Consider the following 27974-nt stretch of genomic DNA (forward strand, 5'->3'; position numbering starts at 1 on the left):
GCTGTACATGAATGTAAGCGTGTCACTTCCTGCCAGAGCATTTAAGAGTTCGTGCATAATCCTCCAGGTCTCTCCCTTCCCCTGCCACTATGAGTCAATGACTAAGGAGGCCACAGGGATGGAGACCTACACGAAGGTGGAACCTCCATCATCCAGGGCCCCTGAGTGAGCGTGAAGGGCAGTTCCCCACCAATACACAGAGGGTACAGACTATCGACAAGAAATCGACTTTTATGGCTGAATTAAGCCAGTGAGATTGCAGAGTTAATCTGTTACCTCAGCATAACCTCACCTATCCTAACTATACAATGGCTTTCATCAACTGTGTTTCCAATGACTCCCCATGCAGTATTCTCAAGGATCTTCTGCATCAATGTGGTTAGTAATCCAGCTGGTTTCCTCCAAGTGCTTGCCTGCTTGCTTCCAGGTGGACCAGAGTATCCAAGACATGCCAGGCTTCCTGCTACATGGTCCACTGGTAAGGCTGTGCCTGGGCCTCGCATGTGTCCTGTCCCTTTACAATACAGGTGGGTCTGGTCGAAGTTCAAGTGTCTGTTCTGTATACTATGTTTGGGTATTCATTGTGCTTTAGAGAATTGTAGCAGCCAGTGTTTCAGCCCAGAATCCAAACAAGTTTGATAAAAATGGCAATAATAAATTCCCCATTTATTCTGCTGCAGTTGAGTCCCATTTATGCAACAGAATTATCTTCACCTCCACTGTTACCATCCTTATCCAAAGCATCATCTTCTCTTTGGTGGGCCACCAGGAGAGCTTCCCAAAGCAGCCCCTTGCTTCCCCTCTTGTCTCTCAATGATCCATTCTCCACTCACCTGCCTGAGCCATCTTTTCATACATTTCATTAAGCCACCTTCCGAGTCCTCCCTCATTTCTCCCTCCTCCTCCCCAAAAGTATTCAATGACTTTCTACTTTTCTTTGGACAGTATCCTAAGTCCTTCACGTGCTCTACATGACCCAGCCCACCTCCCCATCATCTATGGTCCCTCATAGCCTTCATTCCTTATGCTCCATCACATTGGCCTTCTTTCAGTTCATAAAATAATACTCATGCCCATCTCAGACCCCGGGCTCAGGCTGTTACCTGTACACAGAATACCCCCTCAGCCAGGTACGTCCTGCTCACACACTACTCGTCTTTCAGATCTCAGCTGAAAGTCACCTCCCAGGGACGGCTTTCAGATCCCTGAGATTAGATCAGGCTCCCTGTTCCATACACTCAAAACGTTTTCAAAGTATCTAACATTGTTTGTAATAATATCCATGGGTCTTAATTTCCTTCATGTTGGCCTTCCCAACTAGACTATATAAGCTCCATAAGGATGGAAGCTGTATCTATCTGCTCATATTATACCAGCATCTAACACACACAATGCCTATTAAAGTCCAGAGGCTTGGTAACATGATCAACTATTAGTATTATTATAGTTAGTCAATAAATATTTAGTGACGAAATGATTGAATGAATGAGCAAACTCCATGTGGGATTTTAAGTAAGTCCACGTCATAATTTTCTCATCTTTAAAAGGATTATTTTGGGTTAAATTTTCTCTGATGTTATGTCTGGGTTATAATTTCTCTGATGAAATCTTTTCTTCCTTTAGAGTCTGCCTTTAAAGGGGAAGCCAAGAAGGAAAATGTCATGACCTTCCTACTTACAACATGTAAATGGGCAGGTGGTCCTTCTTAGTTTACTCTGTCTTGGGTAACTTCCTTGGCTTCTCTGAGCCTCACTCTCTCTGTCTGTAAGATGGAGACTGTATCTGTATCTCCAGCTCTAACAGTCATAGTAATAGTTCCCATGAGCTGCTCATTGCTTTATGGTTCATGGTACACCCGGATTCTCATGACCTTGTTAAATCCACAAAAACTGTGACCTTCTATTAGCAATAGAAGGTTTCATAAAGGGAGATATTGTTATTTGACATCATCACTTTTGTAATAATCCCACCTTTCTTTGACTTTTTTTCTGATGGTATGAATTTGGTTGTAAAGCAAGACAATGAATGCAGGACAAGGTAGAAGACACAGAGGAGTCAGGCGCTGGGTTTCTGTTCCTAACGTTTTGGCAAACAAGCAGGATAATTTTTTTAATACTTTTGAATTTGGGGATGGGGAGTGGTAGCAGGAATCACTCTTTATGCTAAATTTTTTATTTGCTTTTAATTAGTTAGTACATTCATATAGTTCAAAATGCAGAAGGTACAAAGGTGTAAAAGTTAAATGCTCCACCAGTCAGCCACTTCCTTCTCCAGAAGACACCAGTTGTACCAATTACTTCTCTATAAGCAGGGTAATTTTCAGCAAATATTTCCCCTGTTTGGGTCTTTAATTTTCTCTTTAAGTGGGAACAATTCCTGTTTCACAGGTAATCATAAACCATGAAAAGCAATAAAATACTAAGCATGACTAAGTATGTAGAGTGCTAATACCATCTACCTTAAAGATACTACTATGGTGGTCATTTTATCCAAAAAGAGAACAATAGCTTTATGTTACCTGCCCAGCAATTTATCTGAAAAATGTCTATAGCATCCTATTCAGAAATCCCTGCTTCTGGGGTATTTAGATCACACTTCAAATATTGTTACCAAAATCCACCCATGGGTTTGTAATTATGAAAAGAAGTGGTGGAAATAATTTTCCTTAATGAAATGAGCAGTGTTAAGAAAGGCTCTTGGTTAGGAAGACTGCAGCCCAGGGCTCATCGTTTGGATTTGACAGGTGTTAAGAATCCCACAAACCCAGCAGCTTATAGCATCCCTGGAGCTTGGCAACCCAGAGCCCAGATGATTCCGGTCCCTCACCCTGACAGAGGGCTCTGCTTCCTGGTCAGGTAACAGGCGAGGTCAGCTGGTATCTCCTACAGATCTCCCTGCAGCTGCTTCAGAGTAGATTGTGGGCATCAAGGGCCCCTCAGTGTGCCTGAGAGGGGAGAGCCGGACGGACTCTCCCAAGCCAGAGGGGGGGTTTGTTTGACAGCTTCAGGCCTGCTTGGTAATAAACATCTGTCTCAGACTTCCTTTAATTGTATCGAGAACATAACCGCCACCTCCAGTAGCCATGTTGTGCTGTAAAGAAGGACATCCACAGACTCCCCCTAGCTCTAACCCCAAAGCTCTAATATTTAACCAAAAAACCCGATCATCTGTGAAAGGCCAAATTGGCTGACAACGGTTGACTGAACCTAAGTTCCAACAGGGTACACAGAAAGCAGAGGGAACAACCTAAACGTTCATCCACGGGTGAATGGATAAAGAAAATGGAGTATATGCACACAGTGGAATATTATGCAGCCTTAAAAAAGAAGGGAATCCTGCCATTTGCCACAACGTGGATAAACCTTCTGCTAAGTGAGATAAACAGTCACAGAAGGACAAATACCACATGATGCTGCTTCTATGGGGAATCTAAAATCGTCAAACTCATAGAAGCAGAGAGAAGAAAGGTGTTTGCCAGGGTCTGGGAGGAGGTGGACACAGGGAGACTGGCCAGATGTGGGATTTGGATATATCACGTAACATTCTGGGTCTCAGTTTCTCATCCTTCAAAGGTAGTATTGGATAAGATGAGTTTTAAGGATATTATAAATTGCTGAGGCTCTGCTTCCATGGTACTATTTTATTCATGAAAACTTTTATTTCAGTGTCTGGAAATAAAGAAGTTAAGAAGGAAAAAGATAGGGTTTTCCTTGGTGCAATGGTAACTAGACTGGTCCTAAATGCTGACTTACTCTGTGACACTGTAACACATTTTTCAGCCTCTCTGTGCCTTGGTTTTTCCATCTATAAAATGGACATAAATCACCTTCTCCATTGGAATGTGACATGAAAAAATAATCATTGCAACAATACTAGTAACGGATGCAGTATGAGTAAATGGCGTCTAATCCAAAAGAGCTGACTTTTCAGGTCTTAGCTTTCCGTCACTTCCGCAGTGAGGTCTCCTCCATCCCCCAGACCAGGTTGGGTTCTCTGATAGAGGTGCTCCCAGCATCCTGCCGGTCCCTGTTTGACACTCTTCTCGTGGGATTACACGTGAATCTCCCTCCTCCCTCTGGGCCACAGACAGTAGGCTCTGCAGCCGTGGAGACTCAGTCCCTTCCTGTTGACCTCTTTGTACCAAACACCTACCGCACGGCCTAGCCCTAGGTGAGTGTTTATCGAATGAATAAAGAATGAGTGAACGCCTTTGGTATCTCAAGATTTCCTTTGACACTGTCTTCTTTGGCAGCATGAAATTTGCTGAGTGGGCAAATGGCCTGATACTTTGGAAGTAGGTTCTGGCCCTTCATTACCAGGACTCAGTTGTGCAAATTTAGGCAAGTTTCTTCTCTCTGAGCCTCGGTTTCCCAACCCGGTAAAGAGATGGGGTGGATTAGTCTCCCTGCATGGGAATCACCTTGTCCATTTATTAAAATATGCATTTCTAGACCACGCCCAGTTCAAGGAGACTAGAATCTCAGGGGGAGGGACCACAGTGCCCCCGGTGATGCAGACCTTCCCTAAACCGGAGGGCAGCTGCGGTACAGACCTCAAGGCCCCTCCAGCAACATGGGGCTGGGGTCGAAAGCTCTACTTGTCTCCTGAAGCCTTTTCTCTTCCCAGTGTCTGGCCTCAGAGGAGACGAGAGTAGAGAAAAGGGGGTCGCTTTTCTGGATACCACAGGTGAGTACTGCCCACCCCACCCCCAGTGCTCCATGGGTGGCCTGGGCCACTGAGATTACTTCTCCCGCCTCTTTGGACCTCCATTCTCACCCCCGCAGCAGAGCAACGGCATCCCTCCAATCCTCAGATTGCTTTAGCCACAATTATCTGAACATTAGGTAAGAGATGAAGAAGATAGTGTTTGCCAAAACATGACGGGCAGCGTCAAGCTCTCATGTCCCCTTTGTCAACTGCTGTTTCCAAGTCTTCAGGGAACAGCTGGGAGAAGCAGCGTCTCTCCACTTGGCTGCACACTACCAGTATCTCGGCAATTGGATGGATGGATGGATTTAGGTAGTAATGTCTGTGACACATCCCAGACCTATTGAATCTGAATCTCTGAGGATGGAGCCCAAGCATCAGAATTGTGGAACTGGAAAAAAACCTTTCCAGTGATGCCAAGGGCCAGCCAGGATCCAAGATCCTCTGTTTTTTTGGTTTTTTGTTTTTTTGGTACGCGGGCCTCTCACTGTTGTGGCCTCTCCCGTTGCGGAGCACAGGCTCCAGACGCGCAGGCTCAGCGGTCATGGCTCACAGGCCCAGCCGCTCGGCGGCACGTGGGATCTTCCCGGACCGGGGCACGAACCCGTGTCCCCTGCATCGGCAGGCGGACTCTCAACCAGTGCGCCACCAGGGAAGCCCCAAGCTCCTCTGTTAGACAATGTCATTATTTATATTATACAGCACGTTGAGAACTCCTGCAATTTCCTAGGGCTTATATTGTATATAAGCATCTCCCACCAATCTCTACTCTCTCCAAATGCAGAGAGAAAATATTCCCTAAAATAAGCATTCCTTGTGTTTCACCCAAACTTCTACCTACTCTTGCTTGTCACAGTACATGCCATTAGCTGTCACCTCCTGAGGACAGGAACTGCCTTTTATCTTCCAAATCCTTGTGCCCAGCACAGGGTGTGAGTTCATGTCCAAAGAGGAGGCACATCTGCCTGAATGTCGGAAATGAGGAACTTTTCCTTTTGCCAAGAAAGGCCTGCTGATGACGTTATCTTTGAATCTCTTTCAGAACTGCCTGCAATGTCGGTTGATCTGTCTGCGCTTAACCTGACAGAGCTGGTGAACGGGATGCTGATCAGAGCTTTAAAAGGTAAACAGTTGTTTTAAACAAGAACAATCCAGGCCCATTTTTATCTTGTTCCTGCTTCGCCTCTGGACTCTCCACGACCTGGGCAAGACCCGTCACATCTCTGTGTGTCTCGGGTCCTCTGTGTTCAGAGCAGAGAATGTGTGTCCTGCCTAACTCATGATGAGACTGAAAACATCCAGATGAAGCAGGTTTGCCAGCATTTTGAGAGCAAGCTGCACTCCAAACGCAGCATCTGTGTAGGCATCTCTACTCGTAACTATATTATGAGACAACTGCAAAAGTTTAAGGACAGTTTAGGAAATATAGCCAAGGGACATGTATTTTTGCCTTTTTTGTTTGTTTTTGCTTTGATTTGATTTTTGTTGTTTATTGTTATATTTTTATTTGTTCATCGTATTATTAATTTCCATGATCAGTTTGCTAATTTCTATTGCTGTTATTATTGTTAGTGGGCATTTACTGTTTCTTCATCTCAATGTTTTTGACAGACAGCAAGCACTTTTTCTCCTTGCTAAGTGTTACTTCCCACAGCTCCTTTGCCTTCCACAAGTTTTCTGTGGCCATTTACAACAGTAAGTGCTGGCTCTCCTTCTTTTTTAAAAAAAAATTATTTTATTGAAGTATAGTTGATTTACAATGTTGTGTTAATTTCTGCTGCACAGCAAAGTGACTCAGTTATACATATACACATTCTTTTTCATATTCTTTTCCATTATGGTTTATCACAGGATATTGAATAGAGTTCCCTGTGCTATACAGTACAGCCTTGTTGTTTATCCATTCTAATTATAGTAGTTTGCATCTGCTAATCCCAAATTCCCTACCCATCCATCTCCTATGCCCCCTCCTCCATCTTTTCTTGGTGGCGAGAATGGTAAGCGATGGGTAGGCAGGCCAGGCCATGTGTCAGGGTTGCTATGTGCTTCGTTTCTCTTCACAGTTTCTAACCTGAAGACTGTGGACCCGGCCAAATTCCCCTCACGGTACTGCTACTGCTTAAACAACCGGACCAACGATTTATCAGGTGGGTAGAACTCACTTTGAGGCTTGCAGGCTGCCCTGATTTTGCTTGTGCCCTTTTAAATAAGGTTGAATTATTTGTTTTCTCCTTAGACTAAGATCAGAAAATGAAATGATATCTATTATGCTTAAATATGTGCACATCCATTGTCCTGGAAAGTTCCTTTCTTGGTTTTCTACCCTAGAGCAATAGTTACGTCTGCGCAAAGGGGCAAGAACAAAAGGTAGCATTGTTTGAGAGCAAAAGCTGAGAACAACCTAAACATCCATCATTAGGAAAACGGCTGAACAGTCTATGGTACAGTCAAATCTTGGAAGACAGCCATAGAGAATGCATAAATGCATGCGTGTACACATGCAAAGGCAGAGTGAGGACCAGAAAGGCCAGCGAGTGAGCCAGAGAGCCGTGAGAAATGAGTTCAGAATTGTGGGGGCAAGGCAGGAAAGGTGTTGCAGATCATGTAGAAGTTCATAGTCTGCCACAAGGTTTTCCACTTTTACTATGAAGAAGGAAGCCATTGTGATTGTCCACACAGAGGAGTGACGTGATCTAACTTACATTTTAAAAGGAGCCCTTTGGCTGCTTGTTAAAGAACAGTCTGTAAGGGAAGCAAAGACTCAAGGTGAAAAAGTCTTCTGCTTTTTTTTCCCCTCGCTTAACATAATATTAAAAATATTTTCCATGATATTACAAACTCTTTGCAAACGTGTAATGGTTACATAACCTATGAATGTGAGCATTTTCTTAGCTAGTATGCTGTTGAACTTTTGGGTGGATTCTAGGTTTCTCTTAATATTAAAAAAATCCTGTATTAGACATCTTCGTGTCTAAAACGTTTCCCTGTTTTAGATTACTTTCTGAGGATAGATTCCCCAAGGAGGAATTTATGGACCAAATGTTGTACAAAGAGGATAATGATTATTGTTTAATAAGTACTGGATGCCACACTCTGCAATAAGTACCTAATATCCATCTTCTTATTTAACTCACCCTCTGAATCTCATCAACAAACTACATTTGGGAGGGAAAATGTTCTTCATAATCACATCTTTCTCACCATCTATTAGCCTCAGCTAGAGGCCAAGTTTTGTCTGGTGTTGAGTCCCTGCCCTGATTGTGTGAAAGATAAAAATAAAATTTAAAAATTGGAGTCACATCTGCTGGGGAATTTTGTAATTCTGTTTGGTGAGCTGAAGTGTATTTTCATACACATGCAATGCTTATTTGCAAAGAATTGATCCATGGATCGTTACCACTGATAAAATAGCATCTTGCTCCCCTGGTAAACCATAGAGATTTTCACAAGGTTTAACATGTCACAACGTGCCTAACGCTGATTCCCCTCCAACTGCTACCCTGAGAGGCTGTACACTTTGGCCAACATCTTGCCATGGTTCAAAACCTTTGGGGAAGATGTGTTTGTGGATAATCTTCAGACATGGATTGTTTTCTGAATATTCTCAACTCTGACATATAGGCTTCCTCTGAGTGTGGCTTTCCTTAATGAAAATAGCTTAAATTTTCTTGATTTAAAAAATAATATATTGTGAGCTTAAATTTTTCTTTTTTTTTTTTTTTTTGCGGTACGCGGGCCTCTCACTGTTGTGGCCTCTCCTGTTGCGGAGCACAGGCTCTGGACGCTCAGGCTTAGCGGCCATGGCTCACGGGCCCAGCCGCTCCACGGCATGTGAGATCTTCCCAGACCAGGGCACGAACCCGTGTCCCCTGCATCGGCAGGCGAACTCTCAACCACTGCACCACCGGGGAAGCCCGAGCTTAAATTTTCTTGATTTAAAAATAATATATTGTGATGTGAAAAATAATATATTGTGTTGTATGGAAGGTATGATTATACCTTCCATACAACATGGAAGGTATAATCAAAATATCAGAGATACCTGATATCCCAACTTCCATAGGTAATCACATTACCCAAGGTGATCTAAGCCACCTCTCTCTAATTCATCTATCTAAGCCATCTGTCAACTACATATCTAACCTACCTCTCTAACCTACCTACCTACTCTACCTACCTACCCCATTCATCTGGCCATCTATCTACCCATCCTACTGTACCTTCTCTATATTATTTAGAAAACAAGCTAGGCTATTATAACAAATGACCCCAAAACAGGGTGACTTACAGAAGGTAGAAGTTTCATGTGTGACAGTCTAGGTAAGCATACCAGGACTGCTCTGATGGTTTGATGGTTTAGGAGCCCAGGCTCCCTCTAGCTTGTTGCTCTGCCTTCCATAAGGTCTGGCCCTCGTTCTCATAGTCCAGGGTGGTTTGTCACCGCATTCACATTCCAGCTACAAGGAAGGGGAGAAAGGAACTGGAAGGCACACCCATTCACTATATAAACTCAGTCTGGAAACCTTTCACATTGCTTCTTTTCACATTCTATTGTCTAGAACGGAGTCACACGGCCACACCCACCTGCAAAGCAGGCTTGAAAATGTAATTTTCAATTACGTTAAACTACCATGTGCCCAACTGAAATTTCATGTTTTCTTACTAAAGGAAAATGAGAGGATGGATATTGGGAGACAGCTGTCAGTATCTACCATGTTTTCTATGAAATTTGATATTCCATTTTCAACTAATCAGCATGTCTTAAAAAACATTCCATTCAATGATATAAATATGCTTCATCCTTCAGATGAATTCACAGTATTCATTGAAAGAATGTACCGTAATATAATTTATCTCCTCCTGATGGAAACTTTTTTTTTTACAATTATCAGCAATGCTGTGATGAGAACCTGTGTACAATCACTTGCAGTGTTTGCCCGATTATCACTGTAGGATACAGTCCTCAAAACAGAACTGTTGTCTGACAGGAAGAGGATCTTGTGATGCTTCAAACTGCTAAAATTTCCTCTAGAAATCTTGCAGAAGTTTACACTTCTACCAGTAATGTTTGAAAGTGTGTGTTTTTCCACACCCTCGCCAACACTGAGTACCAAGAGACATTCTTAAATCATTACCAATTAAGACAGACAAAAAGGGTTTTTTCCCTATTTTCTATTTATATATGAAAGTAGTCAGAAATCATTCATCTGTGTGTTGCTAGTAAATTAGATAGTTCATATTTTCATCAAAACAAAGAATATGTTTGAGGCAGTGATAACTGATATTCTTCCAAGCCTAGGACCCGATTGTGAAAGCAGTTCTAAAAGGAGAGTTGACAAATGTATTGAGTAGGAGATTTGTATGAGCAGTGGTGGAAATTTTGGGAAGAACAGGAGCTTTAGCACAAGGCAGACCTCAGATCAAATTCAAGCCCTGCCACATGCTCTGGGACCTTGGGAAAGTTCCATCATTTCTCTGAAACTTGGGCAGAATCTGGACTCCATGCTTGGTGTCTGGGCTGCAAAGCCATGCTCATAGCTTCTATGTAATATAAATAGTGGATTGCAGTTTCTTGGTCTATCTATGAGTCAGTCTCTCTCTCACTAATCTCAGCTTCGGGTAGGCAGAGATGGTGTCTTAATCCTCCAGTGCCTAAAAGATGTCTGGCATACGCCAACACTCCATGAATGTTTATTAGATGACTGAATTAATAAACAAAGGAGACTTTTGAGAATTAGAAAGAAAATAGATGGCGTAAGTAATGAAATACTACCCCTCTTCAGTTTCTACAATGTGACTATAAACAGATTGGTCTAAAGAGACATAAAGAAGGATGCCTACATTCTGCATGGCCACGTGTCCACACCTGTACAGGTGGCCCACCACATCTTCCTCTAGGAGACTAACCACGCACCCGTGCAAGTGTGGTAAGGTGGCATGTCACCATGGCTCCGGCTCACATAGGGTAGCGCCCACCTCCTGTTGGCCTTGCATGCTATACATTCCACTGGTTGTCACATCATGTTTTCATGCCTCTCTGGGTTCTATATTTTCAGTGGTCTGGGTTCTATATTTTCAGTGGTCTGGGTTCTATATTTTCAAGTCAGCTTGCCCCTGACCCCAGCCCATAACCCCGTTACTGAGTAAAAGAAGCATTTAGACAAGGCACGACGGGAAACTATGCCTGGGCCCTCAGAAGCTTCTTTAGAAATTCACAGTTTGGGGCTCCTAGAATAAGTACTCCTTGTTTTAGAAGCCAAGAACTTGCTGGGTCCTGGAAAACCATAACTGAACAGCAGAAGAGGCAGCAGCTGTGTGGGTAGGAAGTGCATTAGGAACTTTCGTTGGTCAATGGCACCCACCATGTCAAGACCTGTTCAGAACGTGCTCAGAGAGAAAGTCCTCGAAGATTTTATAGCTTGAAATTTTGTAAAATTATCTCAATCTCCTCCCATCAGACTTCTGAATGTGGAGGGCAGGAGAAGAGCTCCCTTGTTCTATTTTGTGTAAAGTCCTTGTCTCCTTTGATAGTTCATAGTTTATAATCCACCACTAAATTTGGTATCATTTTGAAAATCTGAAGTTATGTAGATTTACATCCCATGTCTGCAGGGCTGCTGCCTATCCAATGAATTTGGTATTCTAAATCAATTAGACGAAATAATGGGGGGGGAACAAATCAGAAAAACCATTATTCAACACTATGGTTTTGCAAAGCTCTCTGGTGTTGGCAGAGAAGGATCTGGGGTGGGGGGAGGGAAATGGAGGAGAAAGGAGATTATGATGGTGGATCCAAAAGTTTACTGCCTGCCTGAAATCAAGCCTTGAAAAATAACTAGTAGTATTTCTTTTTATGATTGTTAATAATCCCCAATACACCGAACTAAATCAAACTTGTAAAATCTACTCTGAAAAATCCAAATACAATATACATTTCCCTTCAAGTCTCTGAAATTTAAACCAAGTCTCAGAAATTTAAACCTCCTCAATCTGTCTTACAGATTTCACAGCCCTACTGGTGGACATCATTGGAAATTCTACCAGCTACCTCACAGAGATTTTAAAGTCACCCTCCATCCTCTCAGGTGTGCTCATCTTGAAAATGCTTGGCAAATGTGAGATTTGGCATTCATCATGGAATAAAACCTAGTCAACTTCCCACCCCGATCCCTACCATAGGCCGGGCTGCCAGGAACTTTAATGTAAGTTTAATTTAGACAATCAGCGTGGTACAGTTTCAACCACCAGTACAGTATTTGAAGCTTCCATCTTCCTATCAAAGCTATTCCTGGGGTCCAAAAAGTTGGAGGAAGAATCCGAGGCTCAACACTGGGGGTAGTTAGGCAGACTCAAAACACGGCTTCTACTGGACAGCTATACTCCCATTTTAAAGACGAGAAAACTGAGATTCAGAGAGGTTGAATATTTTGCTCAAGGTTGGCTCGGAATTCAGATTTAGATCTCTATGGAGCCTAAACTCATGTCTGACATACAATTGAGAAAGATACGCTTCAGTTATAAGGCGGCTTCATATAACCCGCAGGCAATTCACACTCCCCTGGGGGCCTACTTTGAAGAGCACAGATGCAGTCAATAGCCCAACTCTTGGTCTCGTCAGAAAGGTGGCGTCCCACACTGTGGAGCGACTACTGTTTTAGGAGCAGTGCGGGAGGAAGAAAGAGAAATAATAGATCTATTCAGGTGCCCGGGACCCTTCTAAGGGCTTCCCTCATTGGATCCTCACCACAGCCATATGGGGCAGCTACTATATTTAGCTCCACTTTACAGGTGAGGAAACTGTGGCACTGAGAGGTTAAGGAACTAGCCAAGATCGTTCTGCAGAGATAGAATTCTAACCCAGGTGATCTGGCTCTGAAGTCCATGCTCTTGGTCACTACTAATACATATAGTAATAGGGCCATGTTAACAGGAACCATTATTACTATGATGCCTATTTACTGAGAGCTCTTCTGCCAAGCACCATACTTAGAGTTTCACATACATTGTCTCATTGGATCATCACAGCCATCCTACCAGAGATGTCCAACCACACAACCACAGTCCTTTAGGCAGCACCGTCAGGGACAAGTATGCTTAGGAACTCAGAAGTTTTCGGATTTTTGATGGGGTAATAGGGTGTCTACACTATACCTGACAGAACAGCTCCAGCAGCATCCAGGACAGCTTGCTGTAAATCAGACACATTCATATTCATTTAGCAAAATGGTTCACCCTTTACACTAAGGAGAGATAAACTACAACAGCCTCGCACCTGTCAATTCAGGTTTTGCCACTGAACGAGTCGGCACCAAACTCACACAAGAACCTTCCATCTTACGGAGATTTGGGGATTTGGAAAGTGCAAATAAGGTACTGTGGGATTTGAATTTTCCCCATTTTAAAGAGAGGTGAACTGAGTCTTAGAGAGGTCAAGCAGTTTATTTATGCTCACTTAACTAATCAGTGCCAGAGCTAATGCTGCAATCCTGGACGCTGACCCCAGAGGCTCTGCCCTTAGCCATTACATTATACTGCACCTTCCCTCCATCAAAAAAATTAAAACCAGAAACTCGGGGATGACTGAAAATCAGGGCTCCTAAATAAGGAGTTAGCCTTATTTTCCTATAGCATCCAGAGCTAGAGATTTCCAGCTTAATTTTCATTTCAACCAAAGACTTAACAGCTTCAGGCCCATTGCTAAGTCCTGTTGTATCCTGGTCTGTCTTGCAGTGAGTCAAGTGAATGAATCTGACTGCATCTTCATCTGTGTGATGTCAGGAAAGTCAGGTGAACCACCAGCCATTCTTTGACAAGCTCTCTGAGCTGAGAATTAAACACAGCCCTCCAGCAGGTGAGCCCAAGAGTTGACCCTGTTGGTGTGGTTCTTGCAGGAAGGAATCTTTCTGACTTCTGGGAGATGGCGGAAAAATCTCCTGTTATCAATTACACATTTACCAGCAGCATGTCTGGTGTTCTGGGTGAGTGTAACCCTCCCAAACTCCCACTATAGAGTCTGCAGACCAGGGTCCCAGCTAGCAAGCTGAAGACTGAATGCTGCCCTCAGGTATTTTATTTAGCTGTACTGTGTGAAAATCAGAGGGTTTCATCATTAAAATGTTTTGAATTTCTAGATTTTTTTTTTTTTTTTTTTGCAAAATATCGGGTAGCCCTGGACCCTCCCCCTCACCCATGGCAACTGGGGTTGAGTTGCCATCCTCCCCATTAGGAGAGACACCTCTCTCCTCTTTTCCATAGCCCTCACTTCTCCCTGTTGCCTTGCACTTCCTTCTCATATAAACCACCTGGTTTTTGTAGGTATTTGAATTTGTGACCCTGTTGTAGACATTGCCACTCCGTAATACTCAGACCGTACCCAACCATCCTCTACCCCTCCACACACATCTACCCATCTTCCTGCCTTTTCTCTGGCATCAGGTGGCATTTTTTGGAACCACCTTAAAGCCATCTTTTTCCCGTACACTTATGGGTCATTTCTAGCTGAGTAAAGCTTCTGGAATCTGGTTGGTCTTCCAAGATCATCATCTGTTGCTATGATTATCTTAGTTAAAGTCCTTGTCATCTATCTTTACTATAATAGCCTCTGAACCAATCTCCTTTGACCCAGTCTCTTATTTCTCTGAAATATCCATCCATTGTCATAAGAGTGATAAAATAATTAGGTTATGTCTCTTCATTGCTCAGAACTCCTAAGTCAGCAGTAGAGGGTCTGAAGTTCTTAGCATCGAGTATACATTTGTCTGTCATCAAGCCCACCCTACCTACTCTCTTTCACATAAACCTTCTGCTAAAACTCCACTGAAATCCCTGCCCTTCTTGCAGGCGGCATACATCTCCATGCCCCTGCAACTTTGCTCATGCTATTATACCAGAATGGAACTTCCCTACTTCTCCATAGTTCAGAATCCAATTTGTCTGTCAACGGCCAGCTCAGCTGCTGACTCCTCTTTCCAAAAAATCCCCCAGTCAAAATTAGTCTTCTGTCTTCTATGATTCTACAACACACTTAGAAGTCATTTGGACTGTTACTCCAGGTTGTGTCACAGATGACCTCATCTGTGTGTCTCCTCACTGAATCATACTTGAAGGCAGAGACTGTCTCCTTCATCTCCATAGTCTGCTTTCCCCTCAGTGCCTCACACTGTACTTTGCACATAGTAGGTTCTTTATCCGTGTTTATTGGAGTGAAATGAAGTTTACCATCAACCTCCAGTTCCACTCCAGAGGGCTGCCTTGCTTGGTATTTATCGTAGGGCATCTCTTAGTTATGCCGAGGAAGGAACTTCAACTGTATGGAACAAGGCTGCTTGATAAGGAGAAGAAATGGGCATTTGGTGGGCTCCCCTCACCTACCCAATTCTGAGGACAGATCTGAGGGTTGAGTCGATCTCACGTCTTCAGAGAGTCCTTTCATGACTTTCTGACCCCCAGTCTCAATGATGTCTCCCCTTTTGTGCTCCTGTAAAGTTTTCCCAGCAACAACTGCTTGAGAAGAGAGAGCATATGAACAAGTTGACACAAAGTTGATGTGCTTGATGGCCAGTCACCTGGCTGAGTGATAGATGGATTGGCAGGCACTCAGTCCCACGTGCATTAATCTGAGAGCTTCTGGTGCATGTGGGGTGATACTGAGCTCAGAAGTAAGGCAGGAGAGGGGAAATGAGGCTGCAGGGCCACCTTCTGCAATTGCACTGGTTGTGCCTGACACACAGTTACCTGCCAAAGGGGCAAGTAGGGGCCGAAATCCCACCTGTCTGCAGGCCAGGCTTTGTCCCCCCAGAGGAAGAGACCTTATGGGCTGGTGAGAGCCTGTCCTATCCTAACATGCAGCCTCCATCCCCTAAGCCTTCCCGAGGGAGGCTTCATGAACACTTGGACCTCTTCCTCCTTTTCCTCATGGAGAATCCAAGGGCACTGTGTAGATCTCCTTCTGAATGAAGCCTTCCTTCTGTCTCTGTGGGGGGCCATCTTTCAAGTGGGTTTCTTACTGGCAGCCCCTAGTTCCCCCAAATTTCACCTCTGGCCCCTAGTCAGACCCACAGCGCACATGAGCAAACCTAATCCCTCTTCCTGGGACCAGTGCCAGAGCTGTGGAGGGGTTGAGGGTTGTGAAGTGGGCAAGGACCCTGACAGGATCCAGGTTCTGTTCAGGAAACACCTCAAGTGTCTGATGCTTTCTGGCCTGACAGCTTTGCATTCTGTGCACGTTGCTTTTGCCCGTGGCATTTTCACCCCTCGATATTTTAGCTTAATCTGTCATTCAAGGAGAAACCCTCCTCTTGGTGACGTAACATACTGCTCCGAGTAAGGTCTGAATCTCTGCATTCTGTGTATTTGCTGTCCAATGACCTTTCAGTGGCTCGACAGTTCTCTGTGTGCAAAGTGTCAAGCATCGTAAAGCTGCCATTGACTGTCTCCTTGAATGTGCAGCTACCAGCGGGACGGCCCTGACTTCACAGCTCACACCCACAAGCCGGCAAACACTACCAAGGACAAGCCCCCCACGTGGATCCCAGAACGCTGGAGTGTCTGCTCTGAGAAGCTCTCCCAGGACAGAGACAACCCCTCCTTCACAGGGAGAGCAGACCACGAACACAAACAAGCATGCTGAGGGTCACAGCAGAGCCCCGGCCGCCCTGGACGGCGCCTCTCCCACCCTCTCAGACTGGGGTGAGATTTCTCACCCCGTCCTCTCCTGTCCCGTTTCTCCCCACACTTCCCTCTAGGCTCAGATAAATAAGTGAAATCCTTCCTTTATCCCTTCTCCACCAACCTCTTTGTTCAGCAGCCCTTTAAGAAGAGAGAGATGTGAACCAGTATGGGTATCATACCTATAAGCAAAGGCAACAAATGTCACTGGCATAATGTCTTTCTAACATTTAATTTTATAATTTTTTTAACATCCTGACTTCTATTTATTTTGCTTTTTTTAACATCTTTATTAGAGTATAATTGCTTTACAATGGTGTGTTAGTTTCTGCTCTATAACAAAGTGAATCAGTTATACTAGTTTAAGACTCACAGGAAGCTGCAAAAATAGTACAAAATCCCCTCATACCGTGCACCCAGCATACCCCGATAGTAATATAAATGTGGAATATGGTAACATCAGGTATTTTCATTTTAACAGAGCAGGTAGCAATATCTCTCCTGAAATTCACACTAAATGGTGAAATGCAGTCAACATTTTATGGCAGGCAGGGTTAGGTTAATTTGTAGCTGGCTGGATAATGTTGCCAAGAATATATTAATGACTTGATGCCAGTGTAAAAAGCTGCTACTGCTGACCTGCTGAGAAGTTCTTCTTTTCCCATCATTTTTGTGGGGACTGATCAGTGGTGTTGTCACTGAAGATGTAAAAGGCATGCTTATCCTATTTGGAATAAGATACAACTGAGCTAACTCTTTCATTAAAGGACGATTATGTCTCAATGAGTTCCAACAATGGACCACAGTCATCAGAATACATTCATTCATTCATTCACTCATCAATACGTATATTTAATATCAGACCCCAGGCTAGCTGTCAAAAAACACAGCTCTAGCAATGTTCCCTTTCCTTCCTGAGCTCTCAGATCTGGGAGAGAGACATAGACAAGTAAACTGATAATTATTATCCAGCCTACAAAGAGCTATTGTCCTGGAGAGCCCAGAGAGGGGGCTCCCCTGAGGAGCTTGAGAACTGATAAAAGTCAAGCAGACAGGGAAACAAGAACGAGGAAAAGGAATCAGATTCACTAACTAGAAATTTTTTAGTAATATATCCACATCACACAATTATATAAAATTAGAAAGCTTTCCAGCATAATATGAAAAAAGATGTGATTGCCAGTGGCAAGAAAAATCATAAAATATCTAGCTATCACTCTGAGAGGGAAAGTGCTAGTTCTGCATGAGAAAAACTACAAAACTTTCAAGAGAGTAATAAAAGCATATTTAAATAAATAAAGGGTTATACCATGTTCTGGATGAGAAATCGGAATAGTTTTAAAATGGCAACTGTTCCCAACTTAACCTATAGATTTAAAATCCTCCCAGGGGATAAGTTTTGTACAACCTGAAAAAAATGTATTTTAATTCTTAACATGGGAATGAACGAGTGAAAACACCTGGCGCTTGTTTAAAAGACCAGTGAGGGAAGACTTGTCTTAATAACCGTCCTGTGATATTGTCAGTCAGGTGTCATCATTATCGTCACTGCCATTTCAATGGTAACGCTGAGAAGAGTTTAGTAACTCGCCCCAGAGTTCACAGCATGGAGGAGGTGGGGGCAGAACGTACACCTCCAGGTCCCCTTACCTTAAACCTTTCCACTGTATCACATGACTAGAATCAGTATTTCTTAAATTTGACAGTGTCCACTGTCCTCTGGACACACACCCTAGCTGATTGTTCAGCGTCCTAGGAATTTGGAGAATTTTTTTAAATTAGTGGTTGGGAAAACAAAGTTTAGTGTGGTCCCCTTATTCCAATTCAGGGTAGGGTTGAAGTCCCTGGATTATCTCTATTATGCATGCGCACTGCATGTACCCTTAGATTATATGTCAATGTCTTGTCAATTTTACATCTGAATCAAAGCAGTCAAGCAGTAACTGCCCTGTTACTGTCACCTGTGCAGCTACCGGGAAGGTGGCTGGAATTCCATGGGTGACAGCCCGCAGGCAGGCATGGGCTTCCACACTACCTGTGCCCTGGGCTCAGGCCACCAGTGAGAAAACACCTGGAGGTCTTCCCTGGGAAACACATTCCTCCCCGCCGACATCTCCTGCAGAGGCCGAGAAGGCCACGAACACACGGAACTTTTCCGAGACTCCTGCCAGGACAGCGGCCATGCCTGACAGCCCACCAGGGACCAGCCCAACCTCAGGTAAGAGAGGATGCTCGCTACTACGCCACTAATTACATATACAAATATAGTGATAGGCACATTAAAATGTAATCATATAGTACGAGGAAGGTCTGAGCTCTGAAAAACTGTGCGATTCCAATTTTGTGTTTGTCTATGTATTTGTGTATGTGTGTGCGTGTGTGATACAGATACACAGAAAATAAAAACTAACCAAAATAAGACTGAAAAGAAATTCACAACGTGTTAACCTTGGCTACATCTGGGAAGTATCAATAGATAAGATTTGATTTTTCTTCACTTCAGTGTCATGAATTTTCCATATTTTCTACTCCTAGGATCAGACAAAAATGGTTTACCTGTTTTTAAAATCACTTCCTCTGATCTCTGCAGCCAGAGGCCCTTCTTCTATGCTTCTGTTTTCAATGGATCGTAACATTCATCACTGCTGTGCTGTTAGGAGCCATGAACTTGACCTTTCTCCCCTCTGGACTATGCTCTCTTTAAAGGCCTGTGTCTTTTCTCTCCAGTTCCCATGAAACACAGCAGACATCCAGTAAAAGCTTGCTGAATTACCTGAATTTCTGATGAAGTAGAGAGGAAGAAGTAAATGAATTTCAAAGGGTGCAAATGTAAACTTTTAACTTTAGGTGCAAAATCTCAATTGTACAAAAAGGTCTGGGAATGTAACTGTTAGCTTAAATCAGAGAAACACCTGACATAATGGCATCGGGAAAAATACAGGCTAACATACTTAGGTTTGGCCAACAGGCAACATCAGCCAGCACAGCCCTGAGGCTTTGAGCTCTGGCCTTTATTTCAGACACAGCAGCTTTTACATCTTGACTCCACCACCGTTGTCTCCTTAGGCAGTTCTTTTGATTTCTCTGAGTCCTGGTTTTCTCATCTTCGAAATGGGGAAGGTGATGCTTACTTTTCAGAGTGGCTGTGCTGATTCAGTTAAGTGAAGTCTGTAAGGTGTTCAGCTCCACACGGAGCACCTTGGAATCACTCAATCAATGGCAACGCTTACTGCCCTGTCCTACTGCCCCCAGGGCGACAGCGTAGCAGCCAGCTTCAGGACACATGCTCAGGAGGGTAGTGGCAAAGCGGATGTCAACCATAGGAGAGCATGTGTCTGCTTTTGCCCTAGGCCCCTTGCAGCTCTAACCCTCTGTGATTCTGCAGTCATTTAGTTAAACTGTGAACAGTGACCACAGTTCTGTGTGGTCACTGTGTGAACAGTGACCACACTCTGGGTGACTTTGCACACAGAGTCAGCTCTGTGTTTGGGTTAGCGTTAAGGCTGCTCATCTTCCAGAACTACACAGAAACACACCCAGGCAGCGAGCGTCAGCGGTGCCTTCTGTATTCAGGGGCTTACAGTCAGTGCCTGGAGGGGAATCCAAAGAGGATGCTGATGGCTCCCCTAGTGGAGCAGTGGTTAAGAATCCACCAGCCAATGCAGGGGACACGGGTTCAAGCCCTAGTCGGGGAAGATCCCACATGCCGCGGAGCAACAAAGCCCGTGCGCCACAACTACTGAAGCCTGTGTGCCTAGAGCCTGTGAGCCACAACTACTGAGCCCAATGAGCCACAACTACTGAAGTCCACGCGCCCAGAGCCCGTGCTCCGCAACAAGAGAAGCCACCGCAATGAGAAGCTCACGCAACGCAACAAAGAGCAGTCCCCGCTCGCCGCAACTAGAGAAAGTGCGCATGCAGCAACAAAGACCCAACACAGCCAAAAATAAATAAATAAAATAAAAAACAAAAACAAAACAAAGAGGATGCTGACCGGCTCTGAGAAAACGACCAGGTTGCCCCCTGGCGTTGGGCCTCCTGCCCATAGTTATCTGTTTGTAAATGTGTCATGCTGCCCGTCTCTGCTACTGAGGCAGTTGAACTCAACGCTGCCACACCCACCATCCTAGCAGAGGAGCCTAATAAGGAACAAGCAGGACTGCAACACTGTACTGGGTCCAGCCCAGGCTCTGAGACCTCACCCCACCCCTCCACATCTTCCTTCAGACTCCAGCCATAGCAAATGGCCTTCCACTCACTTCTCTGAGTCTTTGCTTATTACGCACTTTCCTCTGCTTGGAAGGCCTGTTCCCCTCACCTACGGCTATGCTTTCTCCATCCCAGAGAAGACGTCACCTGCCCCATCCCCCATCCCCACGCTCATGTTGCACTCCCAGCCTCACCCCTTTCCTTTCCGCTTAACCACACGAGGGAAAGTGCCTGTTTCCTCTTCCTCTCCCTCATTTTCTGTAAGAAGGCTGCTTTGCTGGTTTTGCCAGAGGCATGCATCTTGACAGCAGGATCGCTTCCCAAAGTGGTCCTTAAATCAGGACTTCATGAAGAGGATCAAAAGAATTGTTGAGATGAGCCCACATTCTATCATGAGGATGCTGGGCAGTGTATAGGGGTGGGGACGGAGTAAGTGTGCACACCAGACTCAGGCGAATGAAGAGCATCTCGTGTCCTCTTTGCCTAGGAGCACCGTGCTGGGACGTGGCCCATGCAAGTCCACTCCTCTCCCATTTCATACTAGTGTTAGCGGGTTTCCAGTGGCACCAACACACTGTATGACAGTTACTGATGGGACTTGCCCATTTCCTCCTCAACACTGGGGGTGCCTCCACTGTAGAGTCTATTTCATACTCGTTTCTGCATCCTCGGCAACCCCCAGCTACCTGGCTTGATAAGCAGCAGTGGATGAACAGGGCAGGACTGGTGGCAGGGGGCCTCTTCTGCTCATGCATCCTTTGAAGAAACTCAAGCTCACCTCTCTCTCCTCTCATCCCAGGCCCATTCACCCCTGGCACACAGACTCCAAGTCCCACCAAGGCTCCGGCCCCCAGATATCCACAGGCAGGTAAGAATGTGGCCCTGGAAAGAGGAACCCGATACCCCAGGTGGAAAATATTGTTCAGGGGCAGAGGCGTGACGGGACGGGGGTGCCTGTAGGCAGACTAAGCTTGTTATTGTATTTTATTGGTTCCAGCAGGAGGAGAGCAGGAGAACTAAGTCTTGCTGTGCTATTAAATCACCCTAGGATCTTGCATAAATCACTCTCTTTCTTGACTACAATTTCCCTATGGATTTATAGAACTCTTTAAGCTGCCATGATTCTCCGCTCGAGTGTATACCCCAGGTCCATTTCATTCTGACCTTTGCGAGGCCATTGTTGTCCTTGCAGGTGATCTCCCTGCTGCGTGGCCCTTTACCCCTGGAGAAGAGCCAGTCCTCGTCCCAGGACCCCACCAGGCTTCAAGTACGTACCAGTGCCCTGTCGCTCCTATAGCTTTTGTTTGTTTTGGACGAAGTTGTGTACTATAATAAAAAGAGGTTTGTTTGATAAATTTAGATTCAGACTGCTGGGATTAACCCCTAGCTCTGCTATTTACTGGTGAGGTAACCTCCTGTGCTCAAATTCCAGAATTCAGTTTCCTCCGCTGTAAAGTACAAATAATAACCATTATCGTGGGCACTAAAAATGTATTTTCTCTGCAGCGTTTTGTATTAGGTAAGATAATGTGTGTGGAAGTGGTTTGGAACTGGAGAGCTCCATATAACTTAATTCAATCAACTGTTTTTGAATGGACACCCACTGAGAATGAGCTGGACACCTTGTAAGTGGAAGCTGTTCTTATAATGAGCATGATGTTAGCAGAAAGAGGGGAAGGAAAAAAGGATGACTCCAAAGGTCCGCCCCCAGCCACTGGGTACCATTCACTTCTATCCCCTGTGGAAGGACATTCCTGGACACGTCATTCTTACAGAATTCTAGGGGAATCCCTCTCCTGGGCTTGGATGTGGGTTTTCAGGACCCGACAGAGGCTCAGGACTTGGAGTTTCTGTGGTTTACGCTGCATTTTTCCCATTTTTGGATGTCAAACTCTTTTTTCCCGTGGAGCCAGTTTCCATGAGAGAGAAACTGACACAAAGTGAGTCCTTCAAAGCTGGTTGAGTCCTCAGGTCCCTCCCACTCCTAGATGCCTTTCAATATGATTCTCCTGAATGTTCCTGGACCTGAATGTTCTAGTCATATGTCAACGGGGCATTATTAAATTGCTGGACGCTGCACCGTCTCCTTTTTCATATGACCTAAGATCTGCCTCGGCCCCATTCTCAACCTGCAGTGAATGGTGAATGGACCTTTCAGACAAAAAGACGTGATTATGCTACCACAGGAAATTATAGCCCTGTTTTCTCCAGGTTCTAAAGAAACACAAGAGTGGTGCAGATGGGGGCAGTCGTCAGACTGAGCTTTAGAAAACAAGTTGACTGTATTTACCTGTATCTTTATCCGTATCTTTATCCGTATCTGTATCTATACATCTATCTCCGTACGGCTCCATCCATCCATCCATCGTTCCAGCCATCTAATGAGAAATATAAAATCTCTCATTAGAACTTTTATTTTTAATAAAATTTCAGTGAGACCGTCTCTGATTTCTTCCAGGAACCAGACCCCCTCCTTTCTCTACCTATCTCTGGGAAGTCTCACAGGCAGCTTTACCAGACATGGTGAAGCAAGGCCATGTTTACCTGTTGTTCTTGAGCTACCTGAGATCGGGGGCAAGACAGTATTCACTCAGCACAGTCCCTGACAAAGGGAAGATGCTAAAGTATTGTTGACGTGAATGGTCTGGGATTGCATCTTCTAGGGTGTCCTGAGCCGCTCCTCAAGGAGGCGGCCATGACCTCTGCTCCTCTCACGCTGGCCGTCCAGAAGCTCAACCCTTGCCTGATGGAGCTGTGCCGCTTTTTCCAGCAATGCCTCTGCAGGAGCCAGAAGAGAGACCCCAGGATGGAGGCAGTGAGGTAACCTGAGCCACTCACTGCTTTTTACATCCAGTATTTACAGGCTTCTGATTCTGCTTGACTCCTCTGCAGGCCACTAAGTGATGAGGCATTAAGTAATCCACACACAGATGACAGGGGTACCTCAAGGAATGCACACTCCAGTGAGTCCTCTATTGCACTGTCACCTCCTTGAGAACGAGCATGAAACCTCATTCATTTCTGGGTCCCCAGAGCCAAGGGTGGGCCATGACACAGTCAGTGCTGTCAAGTTGACTTGTATTGTGTCACATCTGCTGGAATAATTACAGAGGCTTTTGAGTGGTCCCGGAACCCCAATGCCCTCAGCCTGGCACGATTTGGTAGAAGAGACTAATCAGAGGTTATGTCCACCTAAATTCCAGTTTTTTCATAAATCCCTAGCAGCCATTTGCTGACTTAATAATAAGGATGTAAATGGAAAATCAGAAGGCAGACCCCATCTTATATTAAGAAGGACTAGGTGTGGGCGTTTTCCTGCCCAGGAAAGCTGCCCCACTGCCCTCTCCTCTGGGATTTATCCTTGGCTGCGAGCCCAGAGCCAATCAAGGTAGATGAGTGTTTCTGCTCCAAGAGTAGGAGGCCAACCTCTCAGACCTTTAAAGTCGTTTTCAAAGTCTCCTTATGAGACCGTTCAGCTTTTTCAGTGCCCATTATCCACGGGCTCTAAGCCCCAAGTTCAGGTTGGCAGCCTTTCTCCATCACTCTTTTCTGGCCCTGGTCTTGGATCTCCAATCAGAGTGGATGCTTCTTCCACCCAGAGAGGGAGATATGCAAGATTTGCAGACCTGAAGGTGTTAGCCAGCAAGGTGGAGGCATTTCTCCACGGCACAGGCTGATCCTAAAGAAGAGGACATTTTGCAACAATACTTTCCTACTCGATCAGCCCACTATTCCTTCCTTCTTTCTCTATCTATCGAGCTCTTTGTATCAATAACAAGTGCCAAGTCTCCACTATGTATCAATTTAACACTGAGAGGAGCCAGCAGGATATAGAGACAAATCAGAAATAAACCCAGAAACTGAGGATTTCATAGTTGGGGGTAATAAATGGTCATAAACACACATTAAAATATGACATGGTAAGTGACAAAATCAAGTCACGCACACAGGCAAAACCTATTAATCTCATACCCTTGGAAGAAAATCAGATTTGAACCATCCATATTGCATATTTGCTGGAAGGATAATGAGGAAAGCAGAAACTTCCAGAAAGAAATTTGAGTTTAAATTTAGAGAAATGAAGCATCTGTAAAACTGAGCTTATCCCTTCTTTTCCCTTTAAGTTAATAGAGAAGTGTTCTATAATCGTATAGTAAGCATTGAATATGGGATAAGAATAACAGAGTAGGAGGCTGGCATTACTCAGTGTGCTTGTTGAATAGGACGGCCCCTGTGGCCAAAAACAATCGTGGTTTAGTGGGGCAGTTTGGCCATGTGAAGAGACAAATTACAAAGAAGTGTGACAGATGCTATAGCAGATACAAGCTCTGCTATACAAGCTCGTATAGCAGAATACAAGCCATGGGACCCCAGAGGAAATAACTAATAGGGCTTATGGAGGAATGGGAGTTTGTTGGGCAAAAAATGGGAGAGGCCACTCCAGGCAAAAATGGTGGAGAGTGAGAGGCAGACTGGAACATCTCAGGACCACGGAGAGTTCCAGGTAGCTACAGCAAAAACGGGAGGCCACTGTCCCAGCATATGTCCCTATTCAGGAAACCTTGTCCTTCCCAACATCTACTTGGGTCTTGCAAATGAGTTTTGACTTTTCCCAGAGTTCCAGCAGCAACATCTCTGTGCCTCGGTTTCCAGAGTTTTATAGTGTCCTGTAAATTGAGGGTGACAGAACCTGGGAAATCTTTACAGTCAGCTTTACATGAGCAATTGGTTGCTCCTCAGAATATGCGAGAATCACAGAATGATACAGATGGAAGAGAAGTTAGAGACTATTGAGCCCAACCTCCTCATAGCTCAGGCGAAGGATTGAAAGGGAACTGGATTCCCAAGAGTCCTATGTGAAGCCAGTGACACAGCCTGTCCTGAAAACTCTTCTTCCTAATGACATGTGTGGCCTTTTCACTGAAGCCTTTTGAAGCAATCCCTGCGGCCACCAGCCAAGAGCAGGAGATTATTTTGCTAATATTTGCTCCACTGTTGACTATAACAGCCCTGCGCTTTTACTCCACCTCACACAAAAATAAATAAATGAACATCATCATTGATCCAGCACCTATGATAAGCCCAGCACCGTTGGGGAACTTTGCAAATGTTATCTCATGTCATCCTCAGGATACCCTATGAGTGTAGATTCTATTATTGCCTCTCATTTATATATGAAAAAAACAAGGCCCAGAGAATTAAGTAATCAGCCTGAAAGTCATACATTCTAGTAAGTAAAGATGGTAGAACTAAAAATAAGTCTTTCTGACTCTGAAGTCTAAGCTTTTTCCTACTCAGACTCATTCTCTACCTCTCCTCCCACAGCCTATAAAGATGGAGAGGGAGTTCCTTGCTATGAATAATTAGCCATTATGACTTTTTTTTTTTTTTTTTAGTATGGGTCTCTTCTTATAGCCACAAAGGATAGTAATTGCGTTCAACTCTGATTTAAATCTTTAGGTATTGTCTTGAATACTATTCCTGGTTTCTGAAGAATGCAACATACATCTGTCAGAGGGTGAAAAGGGTGTTCCACTCACACAGTAAGTACACAGGCGGACTGTATTGTAAATCGTGTTCTATGAAAAGGTTCTAGAACTCTGAGTGATGTTCCTGCCTTAGCACGGGGTCAGTAGGAGGAAGTATAACTCATCTAGTGATCATGAATCCTAGACAAAAAGAGTCTAGGGTATTTCTGAATCCCCTTCACCTAACAGTTTGAAAAAAAAAAAATGCAGGAGTCAGCCCAGCCAAACACTGTTGCTTTCTCTGTGCTCTTGGGCAAGCTTCTTATTCTCTCTGAGTCCCCATGTAAGCTAAAAAGACAAAGACAAATGAAACAGGAGACACTCACCATGTAAGCACTCAAACTCCTGACCAAAGCAAAATGTATACCAATAATTCAAGAAGAAGACGGCAGCTTCAAGTGCTAGAAGTGGATGTGTATGGTACCTCCGTCCTCGTCCTCATGGCATCTGAGCCCCATTTATTCTCAGAGATGCCAGACATCTTCTTTTTTTCTTCTACTCCTGCCAACAAAAGTGGCTGACGTAGTCTGTCCGTTCCCAAAACCAATAGTTTGGCCATGGTATTGTGCCACCCTCCTGAACTGTCCGGTCAAGGGACTCTGGCTTTCTGAAAAGCATGGAACCAGGCTGAACTCTGTGAAAAATCCTTTCTAAGTATAACCCAAATATAAGGCAGGTGGTCATATGGCCATGCTTTACATAACGACAAACAATCAAACAAAACACAATTTAGCTGCCCAGCCCTTCCTTGTGGCTTCTGAAGAATATCAGATGAGATCCATGGTGACACTTCTTAGAAACTCTCTTATTCTTTTTGCCCCTCCATTATCTCTCACTTCCCACAAGCTACCGTCTCAAAACCTCTCTTCAGGCTTCATTTTCCAACGTATCACTCAATAACTTTCCTAAAATCAAGCTTTCTGGCTCTTTCTCTGTTTCCATATATCGCCTCTGATTATTTTCTTTTCCTTTTGCCTTTCACTTTTTTATCTCTCAAACACAGTTTCCTTATTTCTTATACAAGTCCATCACCCCCCTTCCGCTGTCTTTTCCTTCCACCGTCACCTGTATTCTGCATCATAAAAACCAAGCATTTGGACTGGGGGTGTTGGAGGGGCTCAGTAGTCAAAAATAGAAATCTATTTACCTGGTGTGGGGAGAGGGAATAGGAAATCTTGCAAACTGCTTATTGACTAGCTCTTCTATTGTCCTCACCACATTAAAATCTCCACGCAAACAGCATTTTACATTTACGGAACATCATAATGAGTTCAGATTAGCATTGTGCAAACTGGGGAGATGAGGCTGGTACAGCTGCGTGTTAGAAAAACATCACTGGGCAGAGACTGGCAAAATGAGGCTTTGCTCTCAACACGACTTTCCTGCTAACTAGCAAGGGGGTCTTGCACAAGTTCCTTCATTCTCTGACGTTGACTCTGAGTAACACCCTGTCCTGTGCACTGCCATATACTGGCCCCCTGGGAAGAGCCTGGGCCATCGCTGGCGCTGTCAGAATTTATGTCTCTGTAGCATTTCCTTCTCCATACCATGAGTTCCCTCTCTTTTTTTTTTCCAGCCTTGAAACAAAAATGCCTCGAGAATATCTGCAAGTCTGTTTGAGGTCTTGAAAAAGCAATGGGACCTAACAGTAAGTTGGGCAACATCTGTTCACCCTGGCCCCTGGCCCAAGTTGGCTGCATTTGCAGAATTCACCCAGGCTGCAGCCAGATCGTCAATTAATTGAATGTGGGTCTTTTTGGAAGTAGCAATTCTTTCTCTCCTGTGAATCTGTGTAAGGGATTGAATGTGGAAGACCACGTGTTAGAGCTCTCACAATCAATGCAGTGATGCTGACTCCCTTGC

General features: G+C 44.4%; 1 protein-coding gene across 1 annotated transcript; it reads left to right on the forward strand.

Annotated features, from left to right (window-relative positions):
* Positions 1-448: 448 nt before the first annotated feature.
* Positions 449-27731, forward strand: HHLA1 (HHLA1 neighbor of OC90; the record flags this gene model as incomplete). Its single annotated transcript, XM_082675312.1, has 15 exons — positions 449-527; positions 1624-1683; positions 4627-4686; positions 5750-5830; positions 6319-6402; positions 6771-6854; positions 11709-11792; positions 13438-13494; positions 13599-13685; positions 18344-18592; positions 21383-21451; positions 21776-21850; positions 23247-23403; positions 26044-26126; positions 27688-27731. 15 exons carry the CDS (start codon positions 449-451, stop codon positions 27729-27731), a joined length of 1353 nt encoding a protein of 450 aa, XP_082531438.1.
* Between the last annotated feature and the right edge of the window lie 243 nt (positions 27732-27974).

This window comes from Grampus griseus (genome assembly GCF_964374135.1).
Source record: "Grampus griseus genome assembly, chromosome: 17".
NCBI lineage: Eukaryota > Metazoa > Chordata > Mammalia > Artiodactyla > Delphinidae > Grampus > Grampus griseus.